Source organism: Castanea sativa, chromosome 5 (genome assembly GCF_040712315.1).
Source record: "Castanea sativa cultivar Marrone di Chiusa Pesio chromosome 5, ASM4071231v1".
NCBI lineage: Eukaryota > Viridiplantae > Streptophyta > Magnoliopsida > Fagales > Fagaceae > Castanea > Castanea sativa.
In genome coordinates, this window is record NC_134017.1 from 63,839,199 (window position 1) to 63,855,370 (window position 16,172).

A 16,172-nucleotide genomic window follows, 5' to 3' on the forward strand; every position below is an offset into this window, starting at 1 on the left:
CACATGGATATTATTATATATATTTTTTTTCTTAGAAATTAAGCACCTGAAAATTGCAAACTAAAACTAAGCAATATCTCAATATAGAAACCATGTTATTCACTTTTATTCCACTGCATGATAGATTCAAAGTTTCAAACACCAAGTGTCTCTACGTTAGTGCGTTACATAATCATAAATTCATAAACAGCATACCATAGCATATGTATATATATGCATCGATCCATGCACATATATATTAAACTTTGGGTGATCTTATCTCACTTATACTGCCCAAGTGGTTCACCACTGGCCACAGCAGCCTGAGCCGAAGGTCCAGCCACATTTCCATTAGGTGCATCCTTCAAGTTCCACCCACCCATTGCAGCACCAAAAAACCCATGGTGATGCCCCATATGAAAAGCTGGTGCAAATGCAGCAACCCCAAGTGCCCCAAAATCGACACTACCGCTGCTACTCCTTTTTCCTAGCGGTTCACCTCTAATGGAGCCACGGTCACCTTCCATCTCGCGGTAGCGGTGGAGGTACAATGTGAGTGGCTCAATGTAGTCATCGAACCCGAGCTTGCTCATGGCCCAAAGCACATCCTCGGCAGTGATAGTCTTGCGTTGCTCGCGTTGGCAGCGCTCGTTGGCTTCCCCTGTGATGAAGCTGATGTACTCGGACACACATTCTTGGATGGTCTCTTTGGCATCATCAGAGATCTTGGCGTGTGGAGGGAGGATCTTGCGCATGATCCTTATCACGTTCGCGATCGGCATGAACCTGTCTTGTTCTCTCACCGTGCATTCGTTGTCATCTGTGGTGGTCATGGCGGTGGTTGAGTGGTTGTTGTTGGTGGCGGTGGTGATGGTGGTGTGGTTCATCTCTGCCAGCTGCCTCATGTTGATGTCTGTTAGCTTCAGGCCTGGGACAATGTTAGAAAAGCAATAATGGTTAGAAACATGTAATTTTTTTTTCTTTTGACAAATAATTACAACATGCTGCTAATTCCGCAGATCGAACAATTTCTCTCTAGACCTCTAAGCACTTTGTACATGGTATGTGTCAATTTAGCTACAAAGCTTTTGGTAAAAATATGTGGTTAAATGATTAAATTTACAGGTGAGGGAGAGTGTTAAAAATATGTGGTCAAATAATTAAATTTATCATGCCTCAATAGTTTAATCTTTTGAGACAATTGGTAATTTAAAAACAATTTTTTAAAATTGCATTTTGAGATTGAGACATTTGAGAGAGCGTTTGATAAGAGATTTCTAATAATGTTATAACCACAGTGACATGAGCATCTCAAACCGATCAACAAAAAAGGTAAGGTGATGACATGAGCATACTCTCTATTTAAATTTGAGAATGGCAATGTGCACAATTTAGGCATGGCATATAGAAACTCAACAAATCTAACAGACTCTAACTGGACTTTGCAAAAAAAAAAAAAAAAGGACAAATCAGCCAACCAATACTATTCATTTTTTTTTTTTTTTTTGTCTTCATCTATCATAACTTAAAAAGCTTTTAAAAGCCCTCGAGGTGCGTTTTAAGTTATGATACAAACGAGTTAAGAGCATCTTAACTCTGCTAGCTCAGCTCCTAACTAAATCTAAAATTTATAAGAATAATACAAAAATTAACGAGATAACTAGTTTATAATAACAATTAATGATACTATACTTTAAGAAAATATTATATTCACAATATTTTCACAATAAATTTTAAATAATAGATTGTTATTAGTTATTATGAGTTGATAAAAAAATAAATTAAGTTGTAGATTCAAATTAAAACTAATAATAATTTATTATTTATAATTTTTTGTGAAAATACTATAAACACAGCATTTCTAATGTTTTAAAGTAATCACAACTTAATATTTTAATAAGTTGCAAAAAAAAAAAATTATGTCTCTTAATTTTGAGTCAAGTTAAACTATTTCTAAGGGTCCGTTCGGTTGGAAAAGTAGAAGGGTGGGAGGATGAAAAATTGTGGGAGGATGGAAAAGTAGGAGGATGAAAAATATTTAGTTTCTCTCTTGTGTGTTCGGTTGGAGGGGTGGAAAGTGGGAGGGTGGAAAATTCTTTTGTTCGGTTAGAGAGAAAAATGGAAGAATGGAAAATATAATTTATATAAATTGACTATTATACATTTGTTACATAATATGTAAGAAATAAATTTATTTGTACTCATTACATAATATAAAATTTATCACATCATATATATAAACTTTTATTATTATAATGTAAAAATTAGATTAGATCACGTTGGGAAAAAAAAAAGTTCAGGTAATGTTGAAAAAAAAAAAAAAGAACGTTCAGTAATGTTGAAAAAAAAAAGAAAAAGAAAGAAAGGGAGAACGTTCAGTAACGTTGAAGAAGAAAAACAAAAAGAGAAAACGTTAGTGGTCATGAATGAGTTGGTGGGATGGGGTCATTTTTGTAAAAGTGCAAAAGTAGCACTTTTCTCTCCCACGTTTTCCTCCCAATTTGGGAGGAAAATAATTGTGGGCCCGGAGAGAAAATTTTCTCCCGGATTTTCCATTCTCCTTATTTTTCTTCCCCAAACGAACAGTGAAAAATATTATTTTCCCTCTTATTCTCCCCCCTATATTTTTCATCCTCTCTATTTTCACTCCAAGCGAACGGACCCTAAATGAAACATAATTGATTAATTAGAGACCCAAGAGTAAAAAGAGTATGAATGTTGATATTAATTGCTACTTGAAAATCTTAAATTTATTGCTAATTTTATTAAAATTTTTATAAATTGACGTGATAATAATTATAATTGTACTATTATTTTAAAAATAACGTTTAAAATTTGAAATTTGAAATATTTTGCAATGGGTAACACGTTGGTTTATAAAAATTATGCACAGAAGTTATAATATCCCTAGCACATTCATTGAAGGTTGCAGTAGGTGGAGACTAAAGAGGGGTTCCTACTTATGCTTGCTTATGCATGAAAGACACGTGGTCTTGTGGGGTCCTAGATTGCATGCATAATACATGCCACTTGTACAACAAACCCTATTTCAAAATTTCATCAGCTGTTACCTTTCCACCAACATCTTATAGCCCATAACACTCAGATGAGATCATATAACTAAAGCTGACTTAAAAAGAGGAACAAAGAAAGAGATTATTAATTTATTACGATGACATTGTCTATTGCATACAGTGCATATATGTGCAAATTAATAGATACTACCCAAACACTAAGTCACGTCTGTATATATATACAGTGTGTGTAAAGCATTGTGTGCAATATATTTTCCCCTATTATTATTATTATTGAAGTGTAAGGTATCAAAGCAACAGATCAATCAAATAATAATAAGTATCTTTGTAGCAGATGATCAGATATATTTAGCCCACTGTAAGTGAATGGATAGTCGGAACATTCCGCAGAATTTATTAATGGAGAGAGAGAGAGAGAGATAGAGAGAGAGAGAGCAATAAACAATTTATCTGCATATTACTATCGAGAACTAAAACTTTCCCAAAAGCAAAAAAGAGTTAACACAAGCAAATATAGTTGCATGGATTGACAGATCAATAGAGAAACCCATTGAAGTGAAAATAGAGAGAAAAAATATGCTAAAATATCAAAGAATTGAAGAGCTTGAGTGCCTTCAAGCTCTTTAATAGTTTTTTAGCTTGAAGGTCCTTGTTATAGAGTCTGTTTGGATTGAGGTAGGGGAAAGGAGAGTGAAATGAAGAAGAGTAGAATTGGCTTAGAGTAGAGTTGGTCTAAATTAGACAAACTCTATTCTAATCCCCATCCTTCTTCCTCAATCTAAATGGACCGCTAGGAGTTTGTGTTTAAATCTTGGTGCCTAGAATTTGTCACATGAAAAGGTCGATCTGGGTCTGAAAGCTTACACTGCAGCTAACCTATTACTTTGCTAGCTAGCCAAGAGGGGCTAAGCTTGAAGATACATTCCTTTGTATTCATCAAAAATGATTTAATTTTTAAATAAAAGAAGAAGAAGAAGAAGAAGAAGAAGAAGAAGAAGGAAAGGAAGAAAGAAAGATACATGTGCATGCAAGGGAAGATGAACATTAAGATAATTGCTTTCATGCAAGAATAAAAAGTAAGATCTTCAAGAAAGAAGGTCAAGAAAGATCCCAAGATAACAGAAAATGTAAGCATATTATAAAATGTACAACACATAGATATAGCTATAGCAAGAATATATATATAAGAAAAATAAAAATTACAGTGACAAGTAGTTGTGTTCGTGTAAATATTGAGTTTACCAGAGTTTGTGTTGGGGATCTTGCGGTAGCCATGGAAGCCTCCACGTTCCATTTCTGATATCCCCGCTAAAGCTAGCTTTCTCTCTCTCTCTCTGTGAAATTTTTTGATCAATCTGTGGTGGCTAGTGGTGTGAGTGTGAAGTTGAAGCTAATAGTACTTGGCAAGTGTCAAGTTATATAGTGCCAACGTGGCAGAGGCGACGTGAACGAGGAAGCCCTTGTAAGTTGTAACCGGTCGCATTAACAAGACAGCACTCTCAGTAGAAGCAAGCTGATATGACCGGCACTCGCAGGTTGCTCCCCACCCTCAACCTACACTTGCACAACCACACAAGTCTCAGATCAGTCACGTGGGTGAGGCTGACATACATAGAAATAGGCCTTTCAAATTGGACCACCACATCTTATGGGGGCCATGGGCTCATGTCAAATGTGGGAACTCGAAATTCTAGAATAAAGTATTTGAATAATTGAAAAAGCAATATATTTTAGTCAACAAAGTTTAAAATTCTAAAAAATATTCCCTTGCCTGTATATTTTGTCTCTCACAGTGGGTGGGTCCTAAATTAAGAAGTGACGTCTATTAATATTTTAGTCATATAAAGTTTAAAATTCAGAAAAATATACTCATGTGTTTTCTTTCTCTCATAATTGGTGAGTTTCATTGAAGAGTAAGACCTATTGACTATGAGAGAAGAGTAGCGTATTCTCAAGGTAGGTTATACATTCTCCTAAAATTAAATCACACATCAAATCATGTACAATTGTGTAAAAATATGTGATTATTACAATAATTATTTAAATTTATATTGATATTATTTATCTTACATTTAATATTTTATATTAAATTACTCCATTTAAAGGTGTTATTTCGATTATGCCAAAGAGGTTATTTAAAATTTAGTTATTTCAATTCAGCCATTTAAAGGGTTTTTCTTTTTCTTTTTTTTAAAAAAACTTTTCTAATATAGTCATTTTTCATTCACTTCACATTATTAAATTCACCAAAATGATGTTGTTTTGAAAATAAGATTCGTCAAAATTAATAGTGAGATTGAATGAAATTAGATGGAATAACTAAAAAACTAGACTAAAATTAAACGAAGGAAGTGAAAAAAATAAAAACCTAAGTATTGAATTAAAAAGAGGTTAAAGTTAGATAGTGTGGTTTGTAAATGTATCCAAAATACTTATATTTTTTTTAATTCTAATTTATTCTAAAATAGTAATGGTGGAGACAAAAACTTTTACTTTGTTAAGATGATAAGTTTTGATTGGAAGTTATTTTTACATGATTTCATTATTGTCATCATTTTTTTCCTTGATATTGACACAAATTATTTTATTATGTTTTGTTAAAAAAATATAATAATCATAACAAGTCATGTTTGTAGCTCTAAGATTTTGTGTCACTAGAAATTATTGAATACTAAAATTCACTTTATACCCTCCATTTAAGTTTAGAGCCACTTCTAAATCGATTTCTCAACTTTCAAACTTACAATTTACACTATCTAAAATTACAATGAAGTCAATGCACCTCTCTCGTTATGGTTTGTCACATTTTATTTGTTAACCTAACTAAATGCAACTCTTTATTTTTTTTTTTTTGTCTAAGACAATATTGTTTTTGTGTGGATTAATGATGAGAGTCTATCAAATTTTGACATAAGGGCACATTTTATATTATTGTAATTGTAATAATTGACCGTTTAAATTATAAAAGTTGATGCATCAATTTAGAAGTGACCCTATTTTTTTTTCTTTTCTTTTTTGAAAGTAAGGTTATTAATACAAACACTATGAACTCAACATAAAGCCGCCCATGAATCTAACAAACACATTATAAAATCCTCTTTTTTTTTGCCTCTTTTTTTTATTAATCATGTTTAGAAAATCTATCTTTTTAAGGGACATTATTAAATGCCTTATCCTATACCTAAAAATGGAAAAAAATTTCAAAAAATTACCAAAATAAATCTAATGATTTTTTTTTTCTTCTAAAAATATGATATTTTAAGACAGTTAAAAAAATGGAATCAAATAACCAAAAAAATGGACCGAATAAATTAAAAATATTTTCTATTTGTACAATGCATCATCCTTTAAATTAAAAAACAAAAACCTAGAATGGGCCTTTGATTTATTTATTTTATATAGCAATATTATTCATGTCTTTTATAAAAATAAAAAAAATTATTCATGTCTTTTTTTTTTTTTTTGATAAAAAATTATTCATGTCTTGTTAATTAGGCGTCAAATCTTTGTTGTTTTGAAACATGTTCCGAACCCCATGGAATTAGCATATCTGTCCCATATGATATATCTCAATTCAAAAGTGAAAACTTTGGCCGAAACGTCATGTTGGTTCAATTTCAAAAACTGAGCATATATGCATCTAAGCAAACCGTTGTGACCCCCTGCCAAGCAACACCATGCAAACTATTTATACATACATATTCATACGCCCAGTGATTGCCTAAATCTGCATGTGACTCCCCCACACATTTTGCTCTTCTTCTTGACATTAACCATTCTAATATTCAAGGTTTTGTGAGGGACTGAACAAGAGGTTTTGATCAAAATGGAAGAGTTTGGTTGGGGCATTGGTTCGATAGTGGCGATGTTGGTGGTGGCCACGGTGATTTTCTTTTTCCCATTGGTGATGGGTCCATTGCATCCGCCTTCTGCTGCTGTACTCCTTATCATCCCCATCGTGTTGGTCGCGGTTTTCATTTTCCTTCATCAAGCCTCTAAGTGATACATATGTTTTTTTTGTTCTTTTTAATTAGTGTGTTTGTGGTTAATTAATTAATTTTGTGATACACATTTTCGGTTTTTTGGTTGATGAGAAGTGTGAGTAATGTAACATTTGGAATAGATTGTGTCCCTTTATTATGAAATGTACTTGAAGCCCTTTATATATCATAGCTAGATTCTTTCTTTTGAATATTAACTACTTTTTCTAATGTTCTGTTTCTTTTTTTCCTTAAAATTTTATTCTTTCCATTTGAATATTTTTTGTCAATATTAACTGTTTTCTAATGTTCTGTTTATCTGATTCTTTGTTTGATTAAGAGGCTTTATTGGTGTATTGTAAATTATTGAAATAAGTAATCGTAGTGGACTTACGATGATAAATCTACAACCCAAAAAGAAAAAGTCCGTGTGGTAGTGTGGATTTTAGATGCATCTGGTGGTTTAATTCAATAATATGATACTCGTGGTCTTTAAATATTGGACAGTGAAATTTTACATGTTTGTTATGTTTACATGAATGAATACTTTTATGTACAAATTGTGAAAAACCGATTGCAAATCAATTTCAACGAGCATTCAATACTTGTGAATTATAATAAGATATGGTGTACTTTGAGTTGCTTTTTTTTTTTTTTGGTGAGAAAAATTTGAGTCACTCTATTGAATCTCTTATCTTTTGAGTCTTATTTAAAATGTTTTGAAGTCATATATTTGTCTATATATATTGGAATTCTTATCCTAATACTATAAAATGTTTACTATGCGAAGATTTTGTAGTATTACATTGTTAATGTACTTTTCAGTATAAGGTGTGAAAATTGCTTTCAGTGATTTATTTTATTTTATTTTTATAAAATGCTTTCTATAATTTGTAATCATAGAGATCTTGAAAAGTTGTTTAAAGAAAGAATTTTTCTGAGGGCAGGGAAAAAAAATTAAATGCATAACTAAGGTGAAAGCATCATTAATTAGGGATCAATTATATCGTTTTTATTTATTATTTTTAAATAATCCTGCCTCAGAAAAATATTCTTTGATAAACCTTAGAAAAGGTTTTCTGTACATCTCTTAGTATATTGCAAACATGTTACCCAAAGAATTTGTAGAGGAAAAATAAATGTGTTTGTATAATGTATATACAATTTCTTTTTCCTTATAAAAGAGTTTATTGTAGTGACTTGCTCAGGGCAGGTTGATGTATTTGAGGGCTTAAGGCAAAAACTATATTGAGGTATTTATATTTAATGACTTAAATTCTATCATCTTATTTTAGATACAAATTAATAATTAAACATGAACCACATAGAATTTTTTTAAGAAAGTTTAGACACAAAATTTGATAAAATTTTTCACACCTATAGATGTGGTAGATTAGTAGTGGTAAATAAAAAAGTGATACTAATGGGGACCTAGGTGAGAACCAGTAAAAGATCACCAACTCAACTGTTGTTAAAAATTGTTGTGAAATTTTTTGTATATTGCTCTTTTTTTAGAAGTGTTATATTTATAATATTTTCACAACAAATCTTAAGTGTTAAATTGTTACTGGTTCTAATTTGAATCCATCACTTAAATTACTTTTTTACTCACCAATAATAGTAAGCCAATAACAACTTGTTACTTAAAATTTGTTACGAAAGTGTTGTGAAAAATGTTTTGGATGTAACATTTCTCTCTTTCTATTTTTCTTGTTTTTAATTTGATAAAAAAAGGTTATTTTATTTACTGGCTATTATTAATTTAGGTTTAACTAATACTATTACAATGAAAAAAATAACTAAAAATTTGAGGGTCTTTTTTTACTTTGGGCCTTATATGACTGCCTCATTTGTCACTATAGAGCCAGCCGTAGTGTTGCTAGAAGACCTTACCAAAAGTTTTGTAAAGTTGATTGTGTCGACTTAATTAATAACAGAAAAGGTCGATGCAGTCTTTTAATTTAGCACACTGTTCATAAAAATTTATTCTTCTTATTCCTTTAAAAAAAAAAAAAATCAAATCACAATTTTTAATAATTACAAGTTGAACAACAATGGTGATTTTTGTTCAATGTTTTTCCGTGTAGAACTCATGATATTGTTCTAAATCTGACCATTACACCGATTGTTTGGCACATGTCTTATTATAAAAAGCTATGCAATCTCTGATAATGTTTATAATGTGCGGTGCATGTATGTCATCTTAAACAAGCAACTGACTTCTAATCGAATAGGCTTGTAAAACGTTAATACCATTGGTCAACTCGCTTGATAAATGCAGAAAAACATAAAAGTAAAAGAACATATTTTGGTGTGCTGCAATTAGGTCAACTAATAATAGATTGTAAATTTGAATCTTTCTTGTATCAAAAAGAAACCAGTGGATATTCATGATTATTACGACTTGAAGTATCTAATACCCTTTAATTAACAGTATGTCGTAAAAGAATTATTACTTTTTTTTTATTAATATTAAATTATAAATAATAAATTAAACACAGTAGACCAGTAATAAGAGTATTTGCATTGGATTGGGCAATTTTGAGCCAAACTTGACTTTAAAAAGTCTTTTTTTTCTATTTTGTCTAGTCCATTTCATATTTCTACTAGAATTAAACTATCTATCTTTTTTACTAGTCTATTAATTAAATATTATTTATCATTTATATTTTATTCACACAAAAAATTGGACAACGATAATATATCTTTCGCATGATTTGATAGCACAAGACCAACATCGATCACTCAATGGCCAAGATATGACACTCCACGACGAACTCGACCCATTCATGCCCAACTGGACACCCAACAATGAACTTGCTCCCACCAGGATTAGGATCAGTCACTTACAACCAAGATCAATAACTCAATGGCTAATATTAGCAATCTCACAATGGTCCGTTTGGATACCGTTTATTTTGCTAAAAAATGAAAACAATAATAAAATAATAAAAAAGTTACTGTTTACCAGGGACGGACCCATGTTAGGGTAGAGGGGGGCCATCCCCCCCCCCCCCATTTTGAATATATATATATATATATATATATATAGCATTATATACAAAAATTTCCCCTAAAAAATATATTTTTGGCCCCCTTCCTTCAACATCTTTACATTTTAACCCATGAAAACTAAAAAGAAAATTGCAACATCCTTTTGCCCATTGCATATTGATCCAAAAATATGAAATCCGTGGGAACTATGATCAAATGTGTGTAGTGGATACTAATGCTTGTTTGTAGGTTTATTTTTATGAATTATTAACTATTTTTAGAAAATATTTTATTAACATTAATGTTGTTGTAGCTTGTGGGATATGTTTGTTTGGTTTATTTTTTGGACTAAATTTTGAAACGATAGAGCTATATAATATGGAAATAATGAAACTTTTATTTGAATTGTTGATGATGGGAAAATTATCTATAATATTTGATTTTTTTAAAGAGAAAAAATTACAAATAATTTGAAGCTAATAATGCAACATTGCCTCTAGTGTTGATGTCCCAATAAATCTTCAAACAAAATTCCAAAAAATTACCACCGATTAACTTAGTATTTAGTCCAAATTGTGAAAATATGAGATCATAATGTTAATGAATGTGATGAAATTCAACAAAGCTTGAGTAGATGTTAGTTTTGATTTTTATAAACTTTTTTGGGTTTATACTTTGGCCCCCCAACTTCGAATTTTGGTTTCGTCCCTGATTGTTCAATTGCTTAACACTGTTCATAAGTCTAAAATCACTGTTCATGGACAATGAACAGTGCCAGGGGCGCTGTTCAGGAAAAAAAAAAATGCAAAAAATGCAAACGCCTAAAACGCAAAACCCAAATGCCAAGATCAATCTAAAGGAATTGATTGACAATTGTAAGGGAATTGACTTGATTCAAGATAATCACCGTTCAAAGATTTAAGAGATAAAAACATAGAAAGAATTAGCTAGAATAGTGAGATTTAGTGTGTGTTTCGCATTGGCTTTAAAAGTCAGTTTTTTTTTATTATTGGCCTTATTTTTGCTACTATTCATGGGTCTCATTACATTTTTTGGTACTATTCATGAGTCTCATTTTACCATTTTAGCTACCTTTTAACTTCATCTACAATACTTTTAGCAAAAAAATTTTAATTTTAATTAAATAAACTGTCCTCAATAGGACACTTAGAATGATAAGAGCCTATGACCTCAGGCCAACTAGGCTCCACCCATGTACAACAATGGCCCCCCACAGTGATTAGGCACTAAAACTAAAATGCATTTGGGCTAATTTATGGCTAGCCCAATGATGGGTAGTCCGATGTGAATGCTGAAGGAAGAAGGAAAAAACGTACACCAACAAGGCCATAAAAGAGGCTATCAAAGTACAAGTACTAAACCCTGTATGTTTTTGTTTGTTTTTTTTTCTTTCCTTCAACAGCGCCTTTTGCATTGTTTATTGTCTATAAATAGTATTTTTAGGCTTATAAACAGTACTAAGCATGTAAACATTTTTTTTTTTCAAGCAAAATAAAGAGCCTCCAAACGGACTCAAATCTATCTAATAAAATAAATAAATAAAAAGCTAAACACATGTTTTGAATTCTCATAAGCTCCGTTACGTACAGTTCAACAGAAAGAAACTTCAGGGAATAACGTCAACTTCCAGTTCTCCTAAATGTAGTGTCTATTTTTGTCCATGCATTAAATGCAAAATTCATGCACTTGGAACGTTTTTTTTCTCATACATTGCATTTGCATGTACCAATCAATATAAAATAGAATTGCAAACTGAATTTTATTAATACATTTTACTTAATTTGACTTTCCGCGCTCACATCAATATATTTAATGAAAACCCAATGCTCTCTCAGCCATGTTATACCCTCATTCTTCTGAGAATAAGGATGAGCAATGACGGTGAAAATAAAAGTTGTGCTTTGCTCTTCATGGGGTTGCTCCTGATATCATCGTTGCTTATGTTCCCATACTACATGAAGCCTGAGCCACCTCTTTTACTGTTATTGTTATTTTCAGCCATCCCCATCTTCATCTTTGTCTATTTCCTCATTTTAGCTGTGTTTAAATGGTGATGCTGAGTTGCAATTCATGCTTTCTTATGTTGAATGTATCTCTAGAGACCTCAGCTGATCTCCTGCTCTTGCAAGCCCAGGTCCAGTGGGTAGAGTATTACTATGATCACAATTGGGTGGGAGCTGTTAACATAGATCGTCCCCCTCTACTCTTTTTTTTTTTTTTTCCATAAAAAAAGATAAAAAGAAAAAAGAGACCTCAGCTGATCAACTTGTAGTCCATGTACAAAATGGACCAACTCCCCCTTCTACTTATTCTTTGGTAGCAGAAATTACTCAAGGGATTTGGAATAACAAATACAGAGGCTTTTTTTTTTTGGGCATCTGGCGGGTTCCCATGTCATTAGTTCAACTACACGTCTCCATGACTCCATTGATTGTTTTGCACATTTGAGGATTGTTGTGTACTTTACATGAGCCCAATGGAAAGAGCAGCTTTGTGGCTAACTACATAAAAAATTGTACACCAGTTTATTTTGGAATTGCCAGCAGCAGTTGTGAGAAAAAAATTTTGAATATTTTTTGATAATCAAGAAAACATTTAGAACATCTTCATGTTGTACCAAATCTAACTCATGAACAGCAAAAATAGAATCAAGAATCAAGCCCTCACATAATATTAATGAAAACTCTTGAGTGGCAATTCTTGCAGACATTTTTTTTTGATAGGTGAGCGGCAATTCTTGCAGACAAAACTGCACACTTGGTATAGGCACCAAATTCAGCAGCCACCAAACCCAAATAAATCTGAAGATGATTTCAACAAATTTAAAGAACACTTTGAGCTAGCAAGCCAAATCATATTGTCAATTGCCTACAAAATCAAGAATGATAAATATGTATTGTGGGCGAAGGATAAGAGAAGACATGAGGAAGCATAAAATGGAACACCAACTTCGGATCAGCACTTGATTTCAGCCTAACTGCATCCCTTCATCTGTTTCAGTTGGACAAGAAACAGCATAAAACACTGCCCTTATACAGTCAAATTAAAAACAATATCATAGGCATATATCTAAAAGTTCAATGCTAATATGTACAAGAAAGCTCCACTGAAAACATTGACAAAAAGGGGTACCAAGGCCCATAATATTTAGCTCTCAGCTGCTTCTTCAAAGTCTAAATAAAAAGCTTTTCCAACATTCACTACTCCTTTTCAGTTTTCACTCTTGGCCTCATTCTCATTGTTTGCGTTTTTAACATTATTTCCTGGATTAATGAGTCCGTTTCCATACAGGATGTTCAAGTCATGAAAATATTGGCATGCCTTACCATTTGCAGCATGCTTCTTCCCACTTTCCATTGACCTTCTGAAGTACTTGTTCATGTTATCCCATTTCTCCTTACACTTCTTTGCAGATCGGTTGTAGCCCATATTGTACAACTCAACAGATATTTCCTCCCATATAGATCCTCTGGAGCCTGTAGGGCGAAACTTATGTTCCAAAGTAGTTCGAAGTGTTATCAGTGCTTGTACTTCAGCTTCTAGCCATTTTTTATTATTTGGATCGCACTTGACCTCATTCTGCATACCAATTTCACCTCCATCTTCTTCCTTGCATGGGGTAATTAATGGTTGGGGAACTTGAATTTCGTCACCTAAAATATTCTGTATCAAGGAAATGAGGGCTAGGCTACGAGACATCTCTTGGGCTCTTAGCTCCTCTTCCCTTTTCATTCTTTCCTTCTCCTGCTGCCTCCAAGCTTCTTCTCTGATTCTTCTCTCCTGCTCCCTCTTTTCTATTACCTCCATCAACTCTTGATGCATCCGTTCTTGCCTCTCTATTACTTTAGCTACCAAACTTTCCAGAAAACCCTTAAGCTTTTTACTTGGTTTTCTCTTTCTCTTCCGGTTTATAGGTTCATTGATGTTTGCCGATGTATAATCATCATCATTGTCATCCTCATCCGAAGAAGAGCTGCAAGCAGAAAAGAATCCATTAAATTGGTCACACATGTCATACAAGTTTCAATGTCCTAATATTCAAAGACCATGACTTGAAACACAAAATATCAGCCAGCTATAGTTGATGGGATGATGTTACTTCAAATAAAACACTTCCATAAAGATATTGAATAGCGCATTAACAAACCAAAAGGGCCCAATTACAAAATCAAAGTGTCCCTTCTGACCCTACACATAACAACAACAAAACAAGTAGCTTTAACACTTTTAATCTACATCACCTGTCTATGCCCTTATCACACCATAAGAACCTTTCTCAACCCCAAACCTAATTAAACCAACCATTATTATCCCAAAAAGTCCCATCACCACAAACATCCAAGATCCCCCATTACAACAAAATTGCGAACTCATCATGCACATACATTATTATAGTTCACTACAACCCAAAAAACAAAAAACAAATACAAACTCATACACCCATTGGCATTTCAAAGACAACCACACATACCCATCTAACAATTTCATCTTATATTTTCATCACATTTCTACTACACCCACAAGTCCAACATTCTGAAAGAAAAAACCATAAAATTCAGCTTATTTTTCACCATATGTAAAAAATTTTAACAGTCTAATTTTTTTTAATTAAGTGCAAAACTTAACTTTTTCCCAATAAACAATACCAAAGGGACCCTCACAAAAATTGTAAAAAATCCAAATTGAATAGTGAAAACCAACAGACAAAACTTTTTTTTTTTTTTTTTTACAACAAAAGAAAGCTTTTTTAAGAGAAAAAAAATTATATAAAAAGCATCAAAAGCTCACCTATATTCTGCTTCAAGTTCATCCGAAACCCGAACCTCATCATTCGGACCCCAGCAAAAAGTACCCGACCCGACCCGCTTCGGAGTCTCAAAACACTCGCCCTCGCCGGCGGCCAGAAACCCCGCGTCCTCCCCTTCCGCCGGGCAAGTCGCTAGGGTTCCGGCGAGCATAGGTTCCTGAAGCTCGGAACTTTCCGGCGGAGACCGTCTGATGGGGCGGAGCTTCTGCGGCGGAAGGGTATGGCGTTGAGGGATCAACTCCACGGGAGAGAAGTTAATCGCAGGCGTCGGATTGGCGTAAATCAGTTCGGAGGTGTCCGGAAATGGCGCCACGTGGCCATGGAAAGGCTCCTCCGCACTCGGGATTTCACCGTCGCCGGTGAAATCCTCCATTATAGAGTAGAAAGAAAAAGCGTTTAAAAGTAAAAGGTAAAAACAAAATAAACGAATGAAATTTATGCGGCGGTGAAGTGAGGGTTCGTTTCGTTTTTTCTTTTCTTTTTTTAAGTTTGGTGAAATGGGGGTTAGTAAAAATGAGAGTTAAAACTTACAGAACCACATAAGTGTTTGAAAAGTCCCAAGTAGGTTTTTTTTCTTTTTTTTCTTTGCACATATTTACCTTCCTGTCCTCCTAGCTGACGTGTCACTTTGTCAGCATGCCACATTTCCTTTTTTTATTTTTTTTATATAGATATTTATTTTCTCATTCTCTTGTGTTTAGTACATGGTTTTTTTTTTTTTTTTGGGACTCAAAAATATTATTTTTTTTGTAGGGTTTTTAAGAGAAATGATATGTCTACAACATTTTCACAACAAGTCTTAAATGGCAGATTGTTACTGGTTGTTATTGTTAGGGCAAAAAAGTAATCTTAGTGTTAGGCTCAAATTTGAACCAATAACAACTAACCATTTATAATTTGTTGTAAAAATGTTGTAAAAATATTGTGGACATAGCATCTCTCGGTTTTTAAAGCAAAATATTTTGATCGCGCGCATTTCATGCAAGCTATGCTTTGTTGCAATGCCTCTTATGCATGGGCACGATGCTGTTGAAAGAGGTTCGTATCAAAGGATTTTCATTAAAAATAAAAAGGAAGAATTTTTTTATATTGGAGAATAGGTAAAGTTAAGATATGGCATGATAGGTGGATTCCCAAATTATGTCATGTCTCTATGCATGATTTTGCCGAACGATGCTTCAATGAATGCTCTTATTAATCCATGACATCATTTTAAGAAATGTTTTTATTCTTTGCGACTCACGAGTCACGAGACATGAATGATTGGTGGTATCCCTCTATGCTTTAGGGCAACAAAAAAAGTTTTCATTTTGGTAGGGATGAAGTTTGGCCAATCTGTGTTGAGGAGTGCTTACT

The 16,172-nt window shown here is 32.9% G+C and overlaps 2 protein-coding genes across 3 annotated transcripts; both read right to left on the reverse strand.

Moving 5' to 3' along the window:
* Positions 1-260: 260 nt before the first annotated feature.
* LOC142637410 (nuclear transcription factor Y subunit B-6) lies at positions 261-4,364 on the reverse strand. Its single transcript, XM_075811686.1, has 2 exons — positions 4,257-4,364; positions 261-907 (listed from the first exon to the last, which is right to left on the reverse strand). Exons 1-2 carry the CDS (start codon positions 4,306-4,308, stop codon positions 261-263), a joined length of 699 nt encoding a protein of 232 aa, XP_075667801.1. The 5' UTR covers positions 4,309-4,364.
* Positions 4,365-12,700: 8,336 nt separating this feature from the next.
* Positions 12,701-15,325, reverse strand: LOC142634088 (uncharacterized). 2 transcript variants are annotated; one of them, XM_075808363.1, is made up of 3 exons: positions 14,798-15,325; positions 13,336-13,982; positions 12,701-13,000 (listed from the first exon to the last, which is right to left on the reverse strand). In XM_075808363.1, exons 1-3 carry the CDS (start codon positions 15,187-15,189, stop codon positions 12,978-12,980), a joined length of 1,062 nt encoding a protein of 353 aa, XP_075664478.1. In that variant the 5' UTR covers positions 15,190-15,325; the 3' UTR covers positions 12,701-12,977. The 2 variants fall into 2 exon arrangements, with proteins under 2 accessions (XP_075664478.1, XP_075664477.1); XM_075808362.1 differs by lacking the exon at positions 12,701-13,000 and having other exon boundaries at positions 13,104-13,982; positions 14,798-15,324.
* Positions 15,326-16,172: the final 847 nt, after the last annotated feature.